This window comes from Carcharhinus amblyrhynchos, chromosome 3, assembly GCF_965287045.1.
Source record: "Carcharhinus amblyrhynchos chromosome 3, sCarAmb.v2.hapA, whole genome shotgun sequence".
In the NCBI taxonomy this organism is placed as follows: domain Eukaryota; kingdom Metazoa; phylum Chordata; class Chondrichthyes; order Carcharhiniformes; family Carcharhinidae; genus Carcharhinus; species Carcharhinus amblyrhynchos.
This window is the reverse complement of record NC_137326.1, coordinates 13,311,173-13,335,056: the sequence shown is the minus strand read 5'-3', so window position 1 is coordinate 13,335,056 and position 23,884 is coordinate 13,311,173. Positions and strand designations below refer to the sequence as shown.

General features: G+C 44.6%; 1 protein-coding gene across 2 annotated transcripts in view; it reads right to left on the bottom strand.

The window, feature by feature from the left end:
- The window catches only part of LOC145335764 (sodium-coupled neutral amino acid transporter 3-like), a 144,995-nt gene that overhangs the window by 27,871 nt on the left and 93,240 nt on the right, over positions 1–23,884 (bottom strand). For both annotated transcript variants that reach the window (XM_080181492.1, XM_080181498.1), the window contains exons 9-14: positions 18,538–18,596; positions 17,892–18,059; positions 16,576–16,655; positions 9,989–10,089; positions 5,989–6,113; positions 2,163–2,307 (exon numbers count right to left, since the gene is read on the bottom strand). In XM_080181492.1, coding sequence (XP_080037618.1) covers positions 2,163–2,307; positions 5,989–6,113; positions 9,989–10,089; positions 16,576–16,655; positions 17,892–18,059; positions 18,538–18,596 — 678 coding nt within the window. The remainder of the gene's footprint in view (positions 1–2,162; positions 2,308–5,988; positions 6,114–9,988; positions 10,090–16,575; positions 16,656–17,891; positions 18,060–18,537; positions 18,597–23,884) is intronic.

Sequence of the window (23,884 nt, the reverse complement as noted above, 5' to 3'; positions counted from 1 at the left end):
CCTCCTACATGAGTCCATCCTTCCCCAGAATCAGCCTGGTAAACCTTCGCTGCTCTCTCCCAAGAGCAAGAACATCCTTCCTCAGAAAAGGAGACCAAAACTGCACACAATATTCTAGGTGTGGCCTCACCAAAGCTCTGTATAATTGCAATAACACTCGAAACCTCTCACAATGAAGGCTAACATACCATCTGCCTTCTGTCTCACACCACTCGCTCTCTCCCCCAACACCCCGACCCCACTCCACTCCCTAACATCTCATCTCCTTTCTCTATCCCTATAACTCAGTCTGCCTCGGAGGAAGGTGGGGGTCTTCTGTGACGTGACAGGCGCTGGTACCGGAAGAAAGGAAGGCTGAGAAAGTATTTGGTCACAGCAATCACTCACTGCCAGTTAGACAATTAACTGCAACACACTGCATATCTATGAATCCACCAGTCCATGTAAACAGCAAAGGAAGGAGTTGCACCTGCATAGCATCGCTCACGACCTAGAATCCCTGCAGTGCGGAAGGAGGCCATTCGGCCCATTGAGCCTGGACCAACAACAATCTCACCCAGGCCCTATCCCGTGTATTTACCCTGCTAATCCCCCTGACACTAAGGGGCAATTTAGCATGGCCAATCCATCTAACATCTTTGGAGTGTGGGAGGAAACCTGAGCACCCAGAGGAAACCCACGCAGACATGGGGCGAACATGCAGACTCCGTCCCCAAGGCTGGAATTGAACCCAGGTCCCTGGAGCTGTGAAGCAGCAGTGCTAACCACTGTGCTACCGTGCCGCCCAGAACATTCTGAAGCGGCTTGCAGCCAATGAAATGCTTCTGAAGTAAAGTCTCTGCTGCAACGTAGGAAACACGGCAACCAATCTGTGCAGAGCAAGATCCCAAAAACAACAACAAAGCAACGACTGGATGATCAGTTTTACTGATGGTGGTTGGCAGTGACATGTTGGCTCAAACACTGCAGGGAGTCCCCCTGCTCATTGTCGAAATGGTGCCACATAACATCTTTTGTGTCCACCTAACAGGCAGGCAGACAAGTCCCTTATTGAATGGTTCATCTCAAAGGGCGCACTTTCTCGATACAGCACCAAAGTGTCAGCTTAGAAGTATATGGTGTAGGGAGGGGCAGCAATGGCCTAGTGGTATTATCACTAAAATATTAATCCAGAAACTTAGCTAATATTCTGGGAACCCGGGTTCGAATCCTGCAGATGGTGGAATTTGAATTCAAAAGATATGTGGAATTAAGAATTTACTGATGATGACGGCACTATTGTCAATTGTTGCTGGTTCAGTAATATCGTTTAGGGAAGGAACTCTGCTGCTCTTGCCTGGTTTGGCCTAGAGCAATGTGGTTGACTCTCAACTGCCCTCTGAAATGGTCTAGCAAGCCAATCAGTTCTTGGGCAACTAGGGATGGACAAAAAGTGCTGGCCAGACAGAGATGCCCATGTCCCATAAAGGAAAAAGGAAATCTAATTTGCAACTTGCTGACTCCGTCAATAGTGCTATTACTGAGCTGAGTATCTCCCTGACCCAAATTCTTACCCTGAGGCTAGGGAGGTAAGGAATCAATTTCCATGCAGTAGACTGGACAGTTCAAAAGCAAAAAGATACCAGGCATCAGGCCAAACGTCTATACTTAACTACTGATCTTCTCCCAGGCCTTGGCCAAAACCAATTGGATACGTGAGTGTCTGGAATAATTCCCTTTACATTTTCATTCCCTGCTCAGTTAGCATTCACCCACACTGCACTTGTGATAGAGGACGGGACATACAGGACATCGCGGGTAAACCCTGCCCATTCCAGAGCAATTAGGTAACTCATTCTATCACCCATTGTTTCAATAGAGTATTTTTCTTTGGTGGGTAGATCCTCTGCTGTTATAAAGGAATCAGGCAAACTGTGCTAGACAGAGAGTCAATTTGGACATCGTCACATCTGCACATCAAACAGTTCTGCTATTAGCAAGAATTATATTGCATAGTCTACTTTATCAGTGTGTACATGGTTTAAAAAGTGAGCTATTGCCATTAGTCAGCACAGCTGAGGTGTTATACAGCATCTTAGATTAGTTCATCCCCCAAACTGTTTAATTTTATTACAGCTTTAGAACTCCCCATCACCTCTTCTAAGTAGCTGCTTCCCACTTACCAATAATTCCAAAGATATCAAGTATGTTTGGTGCAAAGATAACCAGTATGTTGATCAAAGTAAGGAGGCAGATGGCGATGATGATATGTCTGAGCCAACTAAATGGTTTGTTCTGGAAAAGCATTTGCTGGATCGCACGGCGTACCTGCAAACAAGCAAAATTACAGGAAAGATTTAAAAAGGGGCACACCAGAAATATTCCCTCCCCCAGAGCCCCTCCTTTCTGTCTCTGGTAGTTGTATCATCCAGCGGCTGTGATGGTGGAACACTGAAGCTTGTTGCACTTTCCATGATCATCAGGAGTTCCAATCGCAATCAAATCCAACTCTCTCCCTGGTGGGATTGGGTCTGTCGCCATGTGAAAAATAGCCAGTCAGGTACAAGTCTGGCCTTGGCATTCAGATGGCTGCAATATGGGAAATCCACAGAGAGTTGTTCTGTCCTTTGTCACGTGTACTTACTCCAGTGGGCAAATGTAATAATAGTAACTTGGGGTGGTAATGTCCGACACTCGCTGTTGGAGCTCCAACATGTCTTAGGATATTAGTTAGCTGGACTGAGTTGTAAAGTTCTCTCAAGAACTGTGCTGGTCACAACTGTTGTGTCCTTCAGTTTGAACAGTAAATATTTGAATGGTTTGACCAAAATCCAAACTGTCTGGCCATTGTCCTGAGCTGCGTGCCACTTGGTTATGGAGAATGTTAGCTTGGAAGCTCAGTGACATTTTAACCACTTTTAGTCAGCTTCATTGTGGAATGTGGTTTTGAAGAGAACTTCCCTACTTTTCAGAACTAGCTCTCCAGAGATAAAGACTAGTGCTTGGTTCATGCTTTTAATGACCTTGCTAACCTGTGACTCAAGTATTTACCCGTGACAAACTGCAGTAGAAGTTACTGTTGACAATAAATTTCAAATAGAACACATTGTTTAAAAAAACAATGGTTTTTGGGGACTGACGTAATTTGTTGCTCATCTCCAGTTGCCTGTGATATCTGGTTCCTAACCATTTGACTTCTACTCTGTATGCAGATAGAGAAAAAGAAGGTGGCCTTTCTCCATGTTTGTAGCAGTTGCTTAGACAACTTGCTAAGCCTCATAAGGACGTGCCAAAGGTCATTCAGGGAGTGTAGAACTAGAGTCATGTGTAGGCTGCAATGCACAGAGCTGGTAACAGTTCCCTTCCCACCAAGGGCACAAGTGATCCAGTTGAATTTTTATTCAAGAGCTGGCTGCTTTCATGGTCATTCTTCAAACCTCTCTATTAGAAAAATGCCAAATGTGCCAAGTGTACGTTAGAATTTTATGGTGACATAATCTATAATAATAATCAGTATCACTATAAGGCAGATGGGTTTTTGATAAGCGAGGGGATTAAGGGTTATGGGGAGAGGGCGGGAATGTGGAACTGAGCCACGACAGATCAGCCATGATCTTATTGAATGGCGGGGCAGGCTCGAAGGGCTAGATGGTCTACTCCTGCTCCTATTTCTTATGTTCTTATGTTCTTTACAATATTGTTCGGTTTTGTTCGTCACCAACATAAATTGGTCCCCAGTAGGATTAAATGACATTTGCCATTCGGTGTGGCACAGTGGCACAGTGCTTAGCACAGCTGCCTCACAGCACCAGGGATCTGAGTTTGATTACTGGCTTGGATCACTCTCTGTGTGGAGTCTGCATGTTCTCCCTGTGCTTGTGTGGGTTTACTCCAGGTGCTCCAGTTTCCTCCCACGGTCCAAAGACGTGTGATTAGGTGCATTGGCCATGCTAAATTTTCCCTCAGTGTACCTGAATAGGTGCCGGAGAGTGGCGACGAAGGGATTTTCACAGAAACTTCATTGCAGTGTTAATATAAGCCTACTTGTGACTAATAAATAAATAAACTTTACTTTGCTTTATTAAACTACACAAAAATAATAATTCATTTTTATAGAGCAACTTTAGCACAGTAAAACATCTCGAGACCCTTCACTAAAGCATTATGAAGCAAAATTTGACAGCAAGTTACATAAGATGATTTTGGAAGCTTTGGGCCAAATGCTTGATCAAAGAAGATAGGCTTTAAGGAAAGTCTTAATGGAAGAATAATGTCTGTGATTATCATTACCTTTCACGAAGAGTTGTCAATTGTGATTTTATTTGGAGTTAAACTGTTTAAATATTTTTATACATCAAAAGTTGAAAATTCCTGTAATCCATCAATTAGGAGTTTTCTCCTTCTGCCAACATTTTATTTCCTTTTGATGTTCAGAGATGTAAAAAGACTGTTATTACTTTGCTGTGGTACGTGACTACGCTGAGGTTGAAAAAGGGACTTAATTTTAAGAAGAGAAAGGAACAAAAGAGAAACTTTCAAGTAAGAAAGAGCATGGAGTGTATGAAAATCACAGAATCGTTACAGTGCAGAAAGAGGCCATTCGGCCCACTGAGTCTGTACTTGCTCTCACTTTGGGCTATTCTCCCCATAACCCTGTACACAATCTAGTTCCTCTCTGAATGATTCGATTGAAACTGCCTCCACCATACTCTCAGTGCTGAGTTTTTCGCTGCATGAAAAAGCTTTTCCTTTTTGCCAATTACTCCAAATCTGTGCCCTCTCATTCCTGATCAGTTCATGAGTGGGAACAGTTTCTCCATATCTGTGCATTTTGGGGGGGTCTTCCCCTTATCTTTGTGTGTGGGGAGCAAAATCTATTGTTTTATCACAAATCGGGCTTCCTTTTCCAATCTCTGTGGAGCAGGCAGCTAGACCCTGACCCACAAGTGTGTAGCATGCTAGGAGACAAGTGCTGCAAAACCTGGTGAACAAAATTAGCTGACAGCACTCATCTGGTCCTTTGAGCCTACTTCACCATCCAATAAGATCATGTCTGATCTGGATGTGGTTTCAGTTCCAGTTTCCTGTCTGCTTGTTCCACACACACAACAACCTCCCCACCTTCCAAAATCCTTGCTTAACAAAAATCTGTCTAACTCTGTCTAACAGATGTGTTGCAGCAATTATACAGGGCCTTGGTGAGGCCATACCCAGAGTATTGTGAGCAGTTTTGGTCTCCTTTTCTGCAAAAGGATGTTCTTGCTCTTGAGGGAGTGCAGCGAACGTTTACCAGGCTGATTTTGGGGACGGCGGACTGATGAATAAGAAGTGATTGACTAGGTTAGGATTTTTTTTCACTGGAGTTCAGAATGAGGGGTTTCTCATAGAGACTTATAAAATTCTAACAGGACTAGGCAGGATATTCCCGATGGTGGGAGAATCCAGAACCAGGGGTCACAATCTGAGGTTTCAGGGTCAACCATTTAGGAATGGAGGTGAGAGACATTTCTTCACCCAAATAGTGGTGAACCTGTAGAATTCGTTGCCACAGGAAGTAGTTGGTGCCAAAACGTTGAATGTATTCAAGAGGTGGCTGGATATAGCACTTGGGGTGAATGGGATCAAAGGTTATGGGGAAAAAGCAGGATTAGGCTATTGAGTTGGACAATCAGCCATGATCATGATGAATGGCAGAGCATGCTCAAGGCGCCAAATGGCCTCCTCCTGCTCCTACCTTCTATGTTTCTACGTGACTCTACTTTGTATAAATTCAAAAGCCCAGCCTCTACTACTTTCTGGGGAAGAGAGTTCTACACACCGACCATTCTTTGGGAGAAAAAGTTTCTTCTTATCTTTTTCTTCAAAGGAAGGGATGCTAATTTTTAAAAAAGATATCGCCGAGTTTTACTCCCCCAAACAAGAGGAAATATCTTCTGGACGTCCACACTATCAAGTCCCCTCCGGATCCTAAATCTTTCAATAAGATGATATCCACGTCCTTGCACTTACCGGGAAGAGGACAATAGGCACGGTGAGAGTGACAGCAATCAGCACAGCTACACGGACGCACAGAATCAGTGTATCAAATGGATCAATCTTACTGTATGTATGCAGCATCTCTGCCTCAACTCGGTCTGTAATGAAGAAACAGAGCATCAGTAACAGGAATGGAAATATGGGTCTATGTTAGCAATCAACAGTGTGCCAATTAAAATCGGCATCATTATTGAATGGGCTCAATAAAGCATATAATTTTTGCTTTATTCATTCATGAGATGTGGTCGTCGTTGGCAAAGCCAGCACATGTTGCTGATCCGTACTTGTCCTTGAACTGAACTTGCAGTGGATAGTTATGAGTCAGCCATATTGTTTTGGCTCTGGAGTCACATGTAGCCCATGTAATTAATATATGCTTGTAATTACAGGAACTAGAAAATTTGCATTTATATAACATCTTTCGCAGCCTCAAGACATTCAAAAACGCGCTAGAGCCAATTAAATACTTATGAAATGCAGAAAGTGCAACAGCCAATTTATGCACAGCAAGGTTTCACAAACAGATGACCTATTCAGACATGAGCAAAATGCAGGAAATCTGAAATCAATACATACAATGCTGGAAACACTCAGTAGGTCTGGTCCCATGAGTGGAGAGAGAAATAGAGTTAATTCCCTAGCTATGACTGTAACACTACATTCTTGAATCAATTGATACGTGATCTCAGACTTCTGTATCTTTTTCAATTAACATTTTGAGTCAAGTACGACTCTTAGAACATAGAACATTACAGCGCAGAACAGGCCCTTCGGCCCACGATGTTGCGCCGACCAGTTAAAAAACAATGACCCACTAACCTAAACCAATCCCTTTTCGTCCATAAACCTATCCTTGTTTAGAACTATTTTGGTGATATTGGTTAAGGGTAAAAGGTTGTGTTAGCCATGATGCCGTAGAGAACAGTTGTGGTGACTCTGCTTTAAGACCAGATTTGCTGAGTAAGGGTCACCTGATCTAAACAACCAATCAACAGCTAGTGCAGGGAATGTCTTGAAAGGGAGATTTCCTAGTTGGAAAGAGTGCTCCACAGATTTGCTCGAAGCGTACAGCTAATGAAGTGACCTTGGTTTGTTTGTTTAACTTAAGAAGCCTCCGGGAGTACATCTTTACAAAAACCCTGATCTTCTTTGAAATATACTGTGGGTGGGATCCTACCCCCCCACCCCCACCCCCACCACTCTGCATATTTTTAAGTGACGGAGGCAATCCACCATTCGCCAGCAATGGGATCTTCCGGTCCCGCTAACGTCTACAGGGTTTTATGTGCCCTGCGTCCTCTGCTGCCAGGGAATGTGCTGCGGAGGGAAGGTGTGGGACTCCCTATCAGTAGGACCGGACCTAACTCTGCCTTGAATAAATTCAGAGACCCAGCCTCCACTCCCTGCTGAGAAAGAGAATTCCACAGATTGGGAGAAGTTTCTCCTCCTCTCTGTCTAAAAGGGGGGACGCTTATTGTTAAACTATGCTCCCAAGCTTTGGTCTCCTGCACAAGAGGAAATAGCTTCAGAATATCTACTCAATCCCCTCAGTATGTGGCGTATTTCAATAAGATCACCTCTCATTCTGCTCAACTCCAAACGGCATTGACCTAATCTGTTCAACTGTAAGGCCTTTATCCCAGAGATGTCCAGTTAACCTTCTCTAAACTTCTCCCAAAACAACTTTGGGCAGGATAGTTTGGTTTGAGGGGCCCAATGGCTTATTCCTGCTCCTATTTCTTATGGGTTTTTTTTATTCATTCATAGGACATGGACGTTGCTGGATGGCCAGCACATATTAGCCATCCCTAGTTGCCCTTGGGGGCAGTTGAGAGTCAACCACAATGCTGTGGCTCTGGAGTCACATGTAGGCCAGGCCAGGCAAGGACATCAGATTTCCTTCCCTAAAGAACCAGATAGGTTTTTCCCAACAATCGACAATGGTTTCATGGACATCAGTAGATTCCTAATTCCAGATTTTTTTTATTGAATTCCATCACTTGCCATGGCAGGATTTGAACCCGGGTCCTCAGAACATTAGCTGAGCTTTGGATTAATAATCTAGTGATAATACCATTCGGCCATCTCCTCCCTCTTAGCAAATGCTCACACCTGTATTGTCATTGCCTCATCGCGGCTGAAATAGGTTTGGAGACTCCTGACTCTGCCAAAAAAGCAGCCCCTGTCCTTTTGCAGGAGGCATCATCTTGCATGCCTCGGTTTAGCCCCGGTTTGGTTGCCAAAATGTACTTGGAATACATAGCCTGAATGTGAAAGTTCTCACCTAGCTGCTACTGTTCTTCATCTCCCACCTTCCTGTGCCAATACCCGTCCAGCCTGGCTGCTGAAGTGAATTGCCAAGTACAGCACAGTGGCTGTGATGGATTTAAGAAACAGAGAAACTGCTGTTGTCTATCTCACGCCCCCTGACTAAGAGATTACACCTTTGGTGAGCTGCACTCAATGTTCTGGAGACAGTCTGAATATAGTCCATGAAGTAAGTGTTGAGTTAAAGCGACTGTGGGATAAAGAAATAACTTATACAGGCGATGTGTGATTCTACACGACAACTTGTGGGGGATTCTGAGGTGAGGGATATAACCTAAGTCGACAGAACCATGGCCACTGGGCCATTAAATATCAAATCAAATTTAATCCTATAAAACCTAAGGTGATGTTGGAAAGAGCAAATGGAAATACACAGTGAAGGATACACAATTATATAAATTGCAGTTCAGAAAAACTGGCATAATTCCTAACACGGAATACTAAACTATATCCAAGCAGGCTGAGGTGAAACTTTGCAAAACATTGGTGTGAGCCCTGTTAAATATTTTGTCTAATTTTGATCAGGGTATTTATGAAAAGATTAACAGAGATCAAAACTGGTTTACATGTGCAACAGGAATGGCAAATTGATGAGTTATCGAAAAGGATCAAGGTTGGGGTTTTACAGCCCCACCTGGGCATGTGTCCCTGCTCCCCCCTCCACGTCCCCCTCCCATCACCAACACCCCCCCACCCCCCAAACACTGAATGGAGCAGTTCATTTAAATCTCCATTCAGATCAGTGGGACCATAATATCCCTCCCAGCAGGGGGTGACGGGAGGACCTTAGCCCAAGAAACCAAAGTCTGGGAAAACTTGTGATGGAGGAACACTTCAATAACTCTTTAAGCTAACTGAGTTACTTTATAAGTCCTTGGGCTGAATATTACAGGGCGGGACAGTTCAAATGCAGTCAGCATGGTGCCAACCTGCTCCATGGGTCCAGTTACAACTGGGCCGCAGGCAGGCCCAATGAGAGCTGAGTGGGACTTACCCCTCTCACTGGGGAGCAAGTCCCGCCCTCCAGAGCTACTGACCAAACCAACTGGCAATCCAATGGCAGCTCCATCTGTCCTGACGGCCACCAAGCGGGCGTTAGTGGGCATTGTTGGCACTGCAATGATGAGGAGGAAGGAGGCCCAGTGGATCCCTGCAACAGGCAAATTCATGATCTTGGGCAGGGAGGCTTTGGCCAAGTGTGGGTGGTAGGGATAGAGGGGTGGTACTGGGAGAATGAAGGGATGTGTTTAAGGCTGAGTGCGGGTAGAAGGAAAGGGAAAATTCTATCGTAAGGGTGGTCAGCAAAGGGCAGCCCCCGAACGTACACCCCCTCCTTGTTTCCCCACTCTTTGAAGAGATTATTTTAAAAATCAGGTTGCCCGGCCGCACACACCAAATGTTCCATGGCGTGGGCAGTGTATTACCAGCTTCTTGGCAACAAGACTGATCCACAGTTATCTATTTAAATGTGGTGATTGGACAGCTGGTTTCAGCGTTCACCCACCCCCATATTATCGCCCGACTAAAAACCTCCCGCAGGAAACACGCATGGCAGGGACACATAAAGTGCAACCCTTTGTGTTGTTTCTACCTTTGTGCATGCGAAAGAAATGAGCGAAAGATATTTGCTTTTTTTTCAACTCACCATAAAATGTCAGATATCCAAAGAGCGCAGCGAGGAAGTACATGAGGTACATGACCATGATTGAGATGTTAGACACATGCTGCATTTTCTTCTTCGATGGGCTAAAATACAAATTGTACATTTCAAACATAAATCACTGACAAACACTTGGAATCGCCGTTAAAGAAGAAAACTCCACTAATCCCCTCATTAGACACTGAATTCAGTGACACAGTGGTTAGCACTGCTGCCTGACATTGCCAGGGATCCGGGTTCAATTCCCAGCTTGGGTCACTGTACAGATTCTGTACGTTCTCCTTGTGTCTGTGTAGGTTTCCTCCGAGTCTTCCGGTTCCCTCCAACAGTACGAAAGATATACTGCTTAGGTGTGCTGGCCATGCTAAATTCTCCCTCAATGTACCTGAACAGGTGCCGGAATATGGCGTCTAGGGATTTTCACAGTAACTTCGCTGCCAACGTTAATATAAGCCTATTTGTGACACTAATAAACAAACTTTAAAACTTAAACTTTAAACATTCAGGTCAACCAGAGATATTTCCTTATGTTCCATAGCAAATGCCTCAGCAGGTTATTTTTCTGAGAGTGGATTCACACTGGGTTATATCCACTAACAAATTTATCGACCAGAGATGTAACAAAAAATCCCCACGTTGAATGTAAATGGATAGTTGTACCTTCCAACTTTTCAAAGATGAATGGACCATCAGTAGATGGCACAATTGATACAAACAGGTAAACTACTAGACCTCACAGTAAGGTGAATATGCAAACTAGCAGTTAGGGCCAAACATGTTGCTCTGTTTCTGTGAGTTGTGTCACTATAGGAAGGATGTGATTGCACTGGACAGGATGCAGGGTTGATTCACCAGGATGCTGTCTGGGATGGAATATTTCCATAACGAAGAGAGATTGGGTGGTCTTGGGTTGTTTCCATTGGAGCAGATAAGGCTGAGGGGCAACCTGATTAAGGTGTATAAGATTATGAACGGCATGGGCAGAGTGGATAGGGAGCAGCTGTTCCTCTTAGTTGAGAAGTCAGCCATGAGGGACATAGGTTCAAGGTGAAGGGCGGGAGGTTCAGGGAGGATGTGAAGATAAACCTTTTCACCCAGAGGGTGGTGATAGTCTGGAATGTGCTGCCTGGGAGAGTGGTCGAGGCAGCTTGCCTCAGATACTTTAAAAAGTACCTGGATGAGCACTTGGCATGTCATAACATTCAGGGCTATGGGCCAACTGCTGGTAAATGAGATTAGTGGGAGCTCAGGTGTTTCTCATGTGTCGATGCAGACTCAATGGGCTGAAGGGCCTCTTCTGTGCTGTAGATTCTATGACTTAAAAAGATGATTTCTAACTTTTCCTCCACCATTCCTAACCTCTGAATGTTTGCAAAATCCATTACAGCTTTCTCTTCTGTGATGTGAGTGTACCTTCAAGAGATTTTTTCAATTCATGCTCACAGTCATTGTCGAGAGGAGAAAAAATCTTTGTGTTTCTCAGGTGACAGGGATTTCATTTCCAGTTCTGAACTGCAAGTTAAGTTTTAGAAGGGACAGCAAGCTAAAAAGAAGTGTTTTCCCTCTTTCCCTGCTGTTTTGAAAATTCTGTTGGTTTGTTTCCCTAAAGGGTGAAATCTGCTGCTGTTGGGGGCTGGACCAGAGTCTCTCTAGTGCTTTAGGAAGCTGCCTCGGACTTCAAACCGTTTAGAATTAAGCCAGAGAACTGCAGACTTCAACCGAGGGACTCAAATTTCCATTATCACGTGAGCAGTAGACCTTGCTGTGTTAAACCTATGGAAAGGGTTTTTGTTGACTATGGGTTTTGGTTTTAATTGGAACACATTAGAGATATTCATTAAGAGTTATACATTATTGTTTGTAATTGATAAAATTTCTTGCTAATTTTCTTACTATACATGTTAACTATATTCTTAAATAAGCTTTATTTCATAAAAGCTCCCTCATGGGTCTTTTGAATCATGAATGAAGTGGAACATATCATGCATATCCTGGCCAAATTCAAGATGCAAAACTTATGATTCAGATGAACTTCATAAAACATTTTGAAGTTTCTAGCCTGAACCATAAAACTTCAAAAATCAAAAAGTCTACACACAACTCTATTTTAAAACACCTTCCCTGCCAGCTTATATCCCAGTGACTCTCCTTTATTGCTTGTGACTTATGGTGTGAAAACCAATGGTAAGAGTGAGATATTTTTGTTCAGTTGCTAAGACATATACTGCTTTTTTACAGTTGATGGAGAAATAGCATCAAGGTTAATTAATTAGCATCTTAGTTAAGCCTAACTATTGCCTCAGACGGCATTTTTCTCCTAATATGAATACACTATACATTTAAAAGTGCCATTAAAAATATTTCCTTTCCACGGAAAAGTCAACAAATGTGGAAATGTGACCTGTGGGCAGAATTTTAACTCAGTCAAGACCCATTTACTTACACAGAGTTAAAATCAGGCCCATAGTATTTATCGTGTTCTTTCTTCTATTTCCTTTTAAAAAAGGGGTCATTAATTTTATTTTCACTCTTCAAAATCAGTGCCAAAAAGAACCTTCATTCTTTATTGTCTCCCTTCACTTCAAAGGCTCAGGAAAAAGTGTCTCCCTTTTATTTCCAGGATTAGCAGAACAAAAACTGGCCTTTTGTCATTCACTCTCTCTCTCTCTCTCCCTCCCTTTTGTCCCTCTAACTCTTGGTTCCTGTTCATGTTTCAAAGCTTCCTGCTTCTTGTCTACAGGGCAACCCTACTCTTTGTGCTCCTTGTGTACTGAAAATCTCCATCCGGCCAACTTTCTGTGATTATTATAGAGTCAACTGCACAAAAGATTTACTTCTTGTGACATTCCCAGTGCACTTGCCTGCGATTTTCTCTCTATTTATTTCATTGGAGTGGCAAGTCACTTGCTGATAAGCAGACAGTGGAAAACCTGCAGCTCCAATGTCTTTCTGCCTGCTAACCCTGCCTTACTCATCAAATGGGTGGCATGACGGCACAATGGTTAGCATTGCTGCCTCACAGCACCAGGGATCCAGGTTCAATTCATAAGAACATAAGAACATAAGAAATAGGAGCAGGAGTAGGCCATCTGGCCCTTCGAGCCTGCCCCGCCATTCAATAAGATCATGGCTGATCTGTCGTGGCTCAGTTCCACTTTCCCGCCCTCTCCCCATAACCCTTAATCCCCTCTCTTATCAAAAACCCATCAACCCGCTTCTTAAAAATATTTAGCGAGGCAGCCTCCACCACTTCAACGGGCAGAGAATTCCAGAGATTCACCACCCTTTGAGTGAAGAAGTTCCTCCTCAACTCCGTTCTGAACTGCCCCCCCTTTATCTTGAGGCTGTGCCCCCTAGTCCTACTGTCTTTTTTGAGCGGGAAGAGTCTTTCCACCTCTATCCTATCCATCCCATTCATCATCTTATACGTCTCAATGAGATCTCCCCTCATTCTTCTAAACTCTAACGAGTACAAGCCTAGTTTATTCAGCCTCTCCTCATAGCTCAACCCCCTCAACTCCGGTATCAGCCTAGTAAACCTCCTCTGCACTCCCTCCAAGGCCAAAATATCCTTGCGCAGGTGCGGCGCCCAAAACTGCACACAGTACTCCAGCTGCGGCCTCACCAATGCCCTATACAGCTGCAGCAAGACCTCCCTACTTTTATATTCAATCCCCCTCGCTATGAAGGCCAGCATCCCATTCGCCTTCCTGACCACCTGCTGCACCTGCAGGCTGGGTTTTTGCGACTCATGCACAAGGACCCCGAGGTCCCTCTGCACCGTCGCCTGCTGCAGTTTTTCGCCACGAAAGTAATAGTCCTTCCTACCATTCTTCCTACCAAAGTGGACCACCTCACACTTGCCAACATTAAATTCCATTTGCCATTTCCTGGCCCATTCGCCCAGCCTATCTAGATCCTTCTGCAGACTCTCCACACCCTCCGCACAATTTGCCTTTCCCCCAATCTTGGTGTCATCAGCAAATTTCGACACCCTACACTCGGTTCCCTCCTCCAGATCATCTATATAAATGGTAAATAGCTGAGGCCCCAGCACCGACCCCTGGGGCACCCCACTAGTCACCAACCGCCAATCCGAATAGCACCCATTGACCCCCACTCTCTGCCTCCTATTTGACAACCAATCCTCTATCCACGCTAACACCCTACCCCCAACTCCATGTCCTCTGACCTTCTGCAGTAACCTCTTGTGAGGTACCTTATCAAACGCCTTCTGAAAATCCAGAAAGACCACATCCACCGGCTCTCCTCTATCCACCGCCCTAGACACATCCTCATAGAACTCCAGTAAATTGGTCAGACACGACTTCCCTTTAATGAAACCGTGTTGCGTCTGCCCTATCAAGCAATTCCCTTCAAGATGCCTCGCAATTTCCTCCTTAATGACGGATTCTAACATTTTACCTACCACAGACGTTAAACTAACCGGCCTGTAATTCCCCGCCTTTTGCCTGGCACCCTTCTTAAACAACGGCGTAACATTAGCCGTTTTCCAATCCTCCGGCACTTCCCCGGAATCCAGCGACGTCTGGAAAATAACCACCAAGGCATCCACTATCACCTCCGCCATTTCTTTCAGAACCCTCGGATGCATTCCATCCGGTCCTGGGGACTTGTCCACAATCAGCCCCTCCAGTCTGTCGCGCACCACCTCTCTAGTAACAGTAATGTCATTAAGACCCTCCAGTCCTACCACCTTTCCATCGCTAACACCCGGCAAATTATTCACGTCCTCCTCCGTGAAGACAGAAACAAAAAAGTTATTTAAGACCTTAGCCATATCCCCATCCCCTACCACTAGGTCCCCTTTCTCATCCGCTAAGGGACCAACGTTTACCCTAGCCAGCCTCTTCCTTTTTATATATTTATAAAAACTCTTGCTATCCTTTTTTATATTAAGTGCTAGCCCAGCTTCATAGCTTCTTCTACCCTCCTTTATCAACTTTTTTGTCAATCTTTGTTGACATTTAAACCTTTCCCAATCCTCTTCTCGCCCACTGCTCTTAGCTACTCTAAATTCCTCCGCTTTTAATTTAACACTTTCCTTCACCTCCTTCGTTATCCACGGCTTATTACCTCTCTTCCTACTGTCCTTTTTAACCATCGGAATAAATTTCTGCTGAGCACCAAGAAAGATCTCCTTAAAGATCCTCCACTGCTCCTCAGCAGACCTACCTTCCAACGCGCTCCCCCAGTCCACATTCGCCAATTCTTCTCTCATCCTACCATACTCCCCTCTATTCAAACAAAGGACACGTGTCCGGGAACCCACTTTCTCCTCCTCCATCTGCAACAGAAACTCCACCATACAATGATCACTCTCTCCAAGAGGATCCTTCACCTCAAGGTCCCTAATTCTACCCGCCTCATTACATAGCACCAGATCCAAGATAGCTCGCTCCCTCGTCGGCTCCAACACACACTGTTCCAGGAAACTATCCCGGCAGCATTCCAAGAACTCCTCCTCGAGCCCACCTCGTCCAACATGGGTCGACCAATCAATATGCAGATTGAAATCCCCCATAACTACTGCCGTCCCATTCCTGCACGCCGCACTTATTTGCGCGTTAACAGCCCGCCCCACCTCCAGATCATTATTCGGGGGCCTATAGACGACACCCACCAGCGTCTTCCTCCCTTTGCTGTTCCTAATCTCCACCCACAACGATTCCACTTTCTGCTCTTTGGCTCCGATATCATCCCTTGCTACCACCTTGATGCTGTCCTTAATCAGCAGAGCTACGCCACCCCCTCTTTCCTCCTGCCTATCCTTCCTAAACACTTGATAGCCCTGTACATTCATCTCCCAGTCCCTGTCACCTTGCAGCCACGTCTCTGTAATGGCCACCAGATCGTATCCATTTGTGTCGATCTGCGCCACCAGCTCATCCACTTTAATTCCCGCTCTGGTCTCCTCGCACAGTCCAAAAGATGTGCATTGGCCATGCTCAATTCTCCCTCAGTGTATCCGAACAGGCACCTGAGTGTGGCAACTAGGAGATTTTCACATTAACTTCATTGCCTACTTGTAACACTAATAAATAAAAATAAATCAAATGCAGTTAGAATCTGTTATATCTGAGAAATACTAGATTGGTAATGAGAAGTCAACCATGGAGCAAATCTTGATTGGTGAATTTCCATTGACTTCAGGACTCAAAATTATAGAATTCCTACAGTGCGGAAGGAGGCCATTTGGCCCATCAAGCCTGCGCTGACTACAATTCCCCCTATCCCCATCACCCCTCATATTTACTCTGCTAATTCCTTTGACACTAGAGTTGATTTAACATAGCCAATCCACCTAACCCGCACATCTTTGGAGTGTGGATGGAAACCGGAGCGCCTGGAGGAAACCCACCCAGACATGGGTAGAATGTGCAGACTCCACACAGACAGTGAGCAAAGCCGAGAATTGAACCCGGGTCCCTGGTATTTTAAGGCAGCGGTGCTAACCACTGTGCCATCGTGTATCAATGCTGGTGGCTCAACACCCCCTCTCCCAAGCAAACAGATTCATTTGCCCAATGAACAGTTCTGCTTGTACGTACTTTTTCAGTTCGGTGTAGATGGGCAGTACCTCTGGATGACAAACGAAGGCGAACGCCAGGATAGGAATGGTGTACGCAGTCTGCAAATGAGAGAGACAGAACACACTGAATTTTCTGAAAACAATGTCTATGGAATAGGGATACCTGTATCATCAGGGTCCGAGCTACAGGCTCCGGTTAATCTTTCTCAATTGGGAATTCACTGACGGTACTACATTAAACATTGTACCCTTACTGTAAACAGTACCATGAGCAATCCTGTGGCGTGTGTTAATGGAGTCCTATCCAGGGACAAGGGCTCCTCTCCACTATGTTGAAGATACAAATTCTGAAATGCTTACACATCAGTCCTCTGTATTACTTATTCACAGGCCTGATTCACCAAGGCATGGCGATGTGTGAGGTTTTTAAGAATCGATCTTTGCCTCCATTTCTGGCTATTTTTTCTGGCGCAGGATAAGGTTGGAGATAGCCACCACAAACTCAGTGCATTCACTCTTGCCGGCTATGTTGCGGGGGTAGGTAACTCAAACCACCATAAAGTTGGGGCCCTTCTACTAGAAGACATGATTCATGACTTTGACAGAGGAACTGTGAACCAAGGGAAGCCCTCAGTCCTGAGTGGGAAAAGAAATATAACAGCCACCGGTTCCTGGAACCCTTTGATTGACAAATCAGTTGCTTTGAAATAGCAATCCGGTCTTCAAGTGGGATCCAACTGTTTCAAGTTGTAATGGTTTGATTTGACAGCTGAACCCATTATGAATGCTTGGCTGATGAACCACTTAACTCTGCAGGCAGTTGTATACACAATTTGATTAACAGTTTTCAGAGTTTATTAAAGCTTTATCTGTCTTTAATGTGGTTCATAAATAGATATCTTGCTTTTACAACAGGTTGTTGGATGGTTTTTCAAATCCATTTCAATCTGACTGGCCCCATAGTGAATACTATGTGAATATCTATGGGGGATACATGGGAGTCAAGGAGGGAACAACGAGGTGGGTGGGGAGGGGGGGGGGAAAGAGGGCTTCAGGACCTGACTGTCATGACTGGGCCAAAGTATTAGTAATGAGAGGTGGGCATTCTTGCCTGCTAGCACTACCATCTGTTACTGCCTAGGGCTTGTCCCTGGACCCGAGAAGGCCTGGCTCCATTCTGCCTCATGCCCCCTTCAGAACACAAACATGGTGGGCAGGGACCACCTTAACAGAGTTGGGTTTGTGGAGTCGGAAACTTCCCAGGCTCCGATACTTGAAGAAGATTCGGCCCACGAGCTCAAAGTACTTTCCTAATTGGTGGTGCTGATATTTTACCTGAGAGTTCATGGTAAACAGTCGCGAGGAGCACTGGTCATCAGTGACTTTGTGAATGTCGCTGTTGTTGCAGCTGGTGGTATTCTCATAACTGACGCTGTCCAGAAAGGAGCTGTTTGCGTGAATGTTGGTGAATGGGCAGGGAATCTGGAACTTCTTGTAGATCACCTAAAACATCCCAATAAAGATCAAAGTCACCATTGACAACATGAACCAGCAAAGGAATTGTATTGTGTTATTTTTTACCATCTTACGAGAAACTGATTAAAAATAAATCTGTTCATTTGATGAACTCACTAAAAAAAATGTGAGGGAGGAATGTGAAAGGACCACATTAAAAATTCAAACAACAATGCCAAACCCAGCAGGAAATTATTGAGACTTTCTCCTGCAGTCTGATCACAGAGTTCTGTTCAGCCCCTACAAATGGAAGACTGATTTGCTCTGACACAATCAATGTTTTCTCCTGGATAATCAAGATGATCTCACTCCTCCTCTTCTTCGACTTGCAATCTTGTACAAATTGTTTCATCACCAGAAGCCTTCAACTGACTTTGATTAGCCTTTTCACCAAGAATCTTCTATTGAAGAATATCTCATCTACTTTGACTCCCATCTACCAAGCAACTGATGTTAGCATACTTACCACAATGAGGAAGAAAACCATGCAGCTCAGAGAGAAACCGCTGGTGTATCCCAGGTAGCCTACAATTAAAAGATGCATAGAACAATATTATTCTTCTGAGTGCTCCGACAATATCCAGCAGAATTCCCTCCGATTTAGATGGATAAGATACAGGAAGCGAGATAATGGAGTTTTGTCTTCCTGAATTGTTACATTAACTAAAAAGATACTAATGCCATAAGGGGAGGTGATGGCCTAGTGATATTATTGCTCGACTATTAATCCAGTAACTCAGCTAATGTTCTGGGGGACCCAGGTTCAAATCCCACTACGGCAGATGGTGGAATTTAAATTCAATAAGAAATAGCTGGAGTTACGAATCCACTGATGACCATGAAACCATTGTCAATTGTCAGAAAAACCCAACTGGTTCACTAATGTCATTTAGGGAAGGAAATCTGCTAACCTTCCCGGTCTGGCCTACATGTGACTCCAGGGCCACAGCGATGTGGTTGACTCTCAACTGCCATCAAGGACAATTAGGGGTGGGCAATAAATGATGGCCAGCCAGTGACATCCATGAATAAATAACTTAAAAAGTTTCAGGATCTATCTGCAAAAACCAGTCACTGAAAGAATAAAATAAATCTTCTTGAGAAATATAGCAGACCAGCAATCAACTAGAATGAAGGATTATGATATTAATCCATGGATGTCTTGCAGTTCCCTGATATCTAAAAGCTTGACATTTACAATCACATTTGAACCAAAGCATTTGCAAAGATCTGAGTCAATCACTGGAGAGAAAGAATATTTTACTTTCCTGGGAATTAACATGGGGTCTCTATTTCTTGATCCTTCAGTTTGGACGAAAGGAAACTGGATTAGCGAATGTCACAGAGCTTATTCCCCCAGTTTTCTTTGTGTGTCTGAGGACACAAGGAGATTTAAGGGCTGTTTTTGGAGAGGGAGATTAGTTGTGCATCAAATCACCAGTTTTCCTCGCTGCTTAAACAGTGAACAAAAAGGTTATATTCTGAGGCAGATTCTCAAGCCGACCATTTCTTAATGGGAAACAGATCGAACCAAATTGTTTATCTTTACTCATTCACGGGGTGTAGGTGTCACTAAGAAGGCCCTAATTGCTCTTGAGCTGAGTGGCAGTCACATTGCTGTGGGTCTGGAGTCATGAGTAGGCCAAATCCGACAAGAATGGCAGATTTCCTTCCCTAAAGGACATTCACAAGCAAGATAGATTTTTACAACAATGGTTTCATGGATTTCATTAGATTTTTAATTCCTTCTGCAATGATGGAATTCAAATCCCGACTTCCCAAGCTGTAACCTGGGCCTCAAGATTACGAATTCCGGTGACTCCACCAACTCCCTTTGAAATCACAATGATTTAATTCTCTACTTAACTTACACGGTCACCTTGACAGCCACAAGCTTGGAGTGAGCCGTAAAACAGGCCCCTCCATGATTCTCTCCTGGGGAATGTAATGGAAACATCAAAAGTGTAAACAGGTCAGGGTTCAACTGGACCAGAAGTCTTGAATGAAAGCGAGCAGTGCCTGTGCTGCGAAAGCCCCGCGCACTCAGTCGTGTCAAAAGGAGCCCTTAAGTCCACTCGCTTTCTCTGAAACGGCGGGGGGATAAATCTCTGTGATGTTTTCAATCCAGTTTTGTTCTATCTGAGCTGAAGTGCCAAGGACTCGAGTGAAGCACGGGTCACCATCAAGGCGGCAGAGAAAACTGAAAGACTTGGTAGATCAATCAGTCGTTACTGGGTGGGGGTTGGGGGAGGGGTGTGGTAGTGGGGGGAACTGGGGGGACATCCAGCCCTGTAAGCTATAGAAGACCTGGAAGACTGGAGGAGGGAAGGAGCCTCCACAATGTTCAAGCCCTGGGAATGAATGAGTTGAAGTGAGAGATTCCATTGAATTAATTGCTTTGAAAGCAACAATCTAGTTCCCGTACTAAAGATGTTCAAAGCACAGGACAGCTGCAATAGCACGCAATGTTGTAGAGGGTTGTTGGGGGGTGGGGGGGTGGATTCTACAAAGACGGCAGCCACTAATTAAATGCTCTTGTTCACGTTAGTTTTGCCTGCGATGAACTATGCTGTGGAAAGCGGAACAATTGTCCTTGATTGGATTTAGATTAAAAATCATTTGAAGTAACACCCAGATGACAAAACACAACCTGATTTTTTTTTTAAATTACATAATAAAAGGCTCCAGAAGCCCTGAGAGGATTATTGAAAAAATAATCAGTGTGACCTATTTCTTTGGTCCATCTCATTATTCGGAATTTAGATTGAACCTTATTCAATCTTTCAAATTTCTGCAGTACATCAATAATTAACAAGCACTGAGTTTGACAGACAAAGGTCGGACTGTTCGTTGTGATGTAATTACACCTCCTGTGGGTGGCTAAAAATTCCTCTTTTCAAATTAGATTTAAGAGATAGAAGCCAGTGTGGTGAACATCACTTTGCACCAAGGCTTTGAATGGGATTCTCAGGGCGAGTTTAGCTGGCTTGGAGCTGGGTGTCATTTGTCATAGAATCCCTACAGTGCAGAAAGAGGCCATTCGGCCCATCAGGTCCGTACCAACTTTCCGACAGAACACCTTATGTAGGCCGTATCCATGTAACCTCACATATTTGCCCTGTTAATCCCCCTAACCTACACATCTTGGGACACTAAGGGGCAATTTAGCATGACCAATCCACCTAATACACACATCTTTGGACTGTGGGAGAAAAATCAGAGCACACAGAGGAAATCCACACTACAGTCACTCAAGACTGGAATCAAACCCGGATCCCTGGCGCTGTGAGGCAGCAGTGCTAACCATTGTGCCGTCTTTGCAGAAGCATTTGACGTCCCATTGAATTGGGTGCAGATCTGACAAATTTGCTAGCTCCCAAGTTTGCACAAGGGAGGAGGGAGTAGCAGGTTTCTTAAGATGATAGATTTAGATGAGTAAGGATGGGAGGAGGCTCAAGTGGAACATAAACACCAGCACAGAGTGGTTGGGCTGAATGGCCTGTTTTGTGATGTTTATCCGATGTAACCTAATGTGAATCTGTAAAATTCCCTGTGGAATTCCTTGCCCTGCGAAGCAGTTGAGGCTACCTCGTTGAATGTTTTTAAGGCAAAGATAGATAAATCTTTGTATGGTAAAGAAACAATAAAGAAATTAAGGATTATGGGAGCTGTCGGATTAGTGGAACTGAGTCCATGAAAGATCAGCCATGATCTTATTGAATAGTGGAGCAGGCTCGAGGGGGCCAGATGGCCGACTCTTGTTCCTAGTTCTTAAGTTCTTATGTTCTAACCCTGTGGTCTGCAGGGTTTTGTGGAGTAGTTTCTGATGTTGTTTGTGATATTTCAGTTCCAGGCTAATTTCAGCCGGAGGAATTGTTTACAGCTGTAGACCTGTTGGTGTATCTGTTCATTTACTTAATTATCAGTCAACTCACTCTGAATTAGACTACTTTTCTTGAGAGATTATAACTGACAGGGAAGACTGAACGGGCTGGGGTTCTTAGGGTATGATGTGGGTATGCCGGCGTTGGACTGGCGTAAACACAGTAAAAAGTCTGACAACACCAGGTTTTAGTCCAACCTATCTGTCTGTGCTTTATATGCTCTGTCTGAGGCCAGAACTCTCCATTCACCTGACGAAGAGGGTGTCCCTCGAAAGCTTGTGAGTATATTATCAAATAAATAGGTTGGACTAAAACCTGGTGTTGTCAGACTTTTTACTGTTCTTAGGGTAACCAAATGAAGGTCTTTCAAATCATGAAGGGGTTTGATGAAGTTGGCATAGTGGAGACATTTCCAGTTGCGAGGGAGAGGCAAAAATTAGGGACCATAACTGTAATTATCAATAAATCCAAAGGACATTCAGGAGATATTTCTTTGCCCAGAGAATAGTCAGAATGTGAAACTTGCTACCACATGACGTAGTCAAGGTGAATGGCATGGATTCACTCAAGGGGAACTAGATAGGTACCCAAAGAAGAAGAAGAAGGTCCACTGATAGGGTAACATAAGAACATAAGAAATAGGAGCAGGAGTAGGCCATCTAGCCCTTCAAGCCTGCCCCGCCATTCAATAAGATCATGGCTGATCTGTCGCTGCTCAGTTCCACTTTCCCGCCCTCTCCCCATAACCCTTAATCCTATCAAAAACCCATCAACCCGCGTCTTAAAAATATTTAGCGAGGCAGCCTCCACCACTTCAACGGGCAGAGAATTCCAGAGATTCACCACCCTTTGAGTGAAGAAGTTCCTCTTCAACTCCGTTCTAAACCGCCCCCCTTTTATCTTGAGGCTGTGCCCCCTAGTCCTACTGTCTTTTTTGAGCGGGAAGAGTCTTTCCACCTCTATCCTATCCATCCCATTCATCATCTTATACGTCTCAATGAGATCTCCCCTCATTCTTCTAAACTCTAACGAGTACAAGCCCAGTTTATTCAGCCTCTCCTCATAGCTCAATCCCCTCAACTCCGGTATCAGCCTAGTAAACCTCCTCTGCACTCCCTCCAAGGCCAAAATATCTTTGCACAGGTGCGGCGCCCAAAACTGCACACAGTACTCCAGCTGCGGCCTCATCAATGCCCTATACAGCTGCAGCAAGACCTCCCTACTTTTATATTCAATCCCCCTCGCTATGAAGGCCAGCATCCCATTTGCCTTCCTGACCACCTGCTGCACCTGCAAGCTGGGTTTTTGCGACTCATGCACAAGGACCCCGAGGTCCCTCTGCACCGTCGCCTGCTGCAGTTTTTCGCCCCGTAAGTAATAGTCCTTCCTACCATTCTTCCTACCAAAGTGGACCACCTCACACTTGCCAACATTAAATTCCATTTGCCATTTCCTGGCCCATTCGCCCAGCCTATCTAGATCCTTCTGTAGACTCTCCGCACCCTCCACACAATTTGCCGTTCCCCCAATCTTGGTGTCATCAGCAAATTTCGACACTCTACACTCGGTTCCCTCCTCCAGATCATCTATATAAATGGTAAAAAGCTGAGGCCCCAGCACCAACCCCTGGGGCACTCCACTAGTCACCATCCGCCAATCCGAATAGCACCCGTTGACCCCCACTCTCTGCCTCCTATTTGACAACCAATCCTCTATCCACGCTAACACCCTACCCCCAACTCCATGTCCCCTGACCTTCTGCAATAACCTCTTGTGAGGTACTTTGTCAAACGCCTTCTGAAAATCTAGAAAGACCACATCCACCAGCTCTCCTCTATCCACCGCCCTAGACACATCCTCATAGAACTCCAGTAAATTTGTCAGACGCAATAAGGCAGAAGAAGCACAAAAGGTGGCATAGGCTGGTTA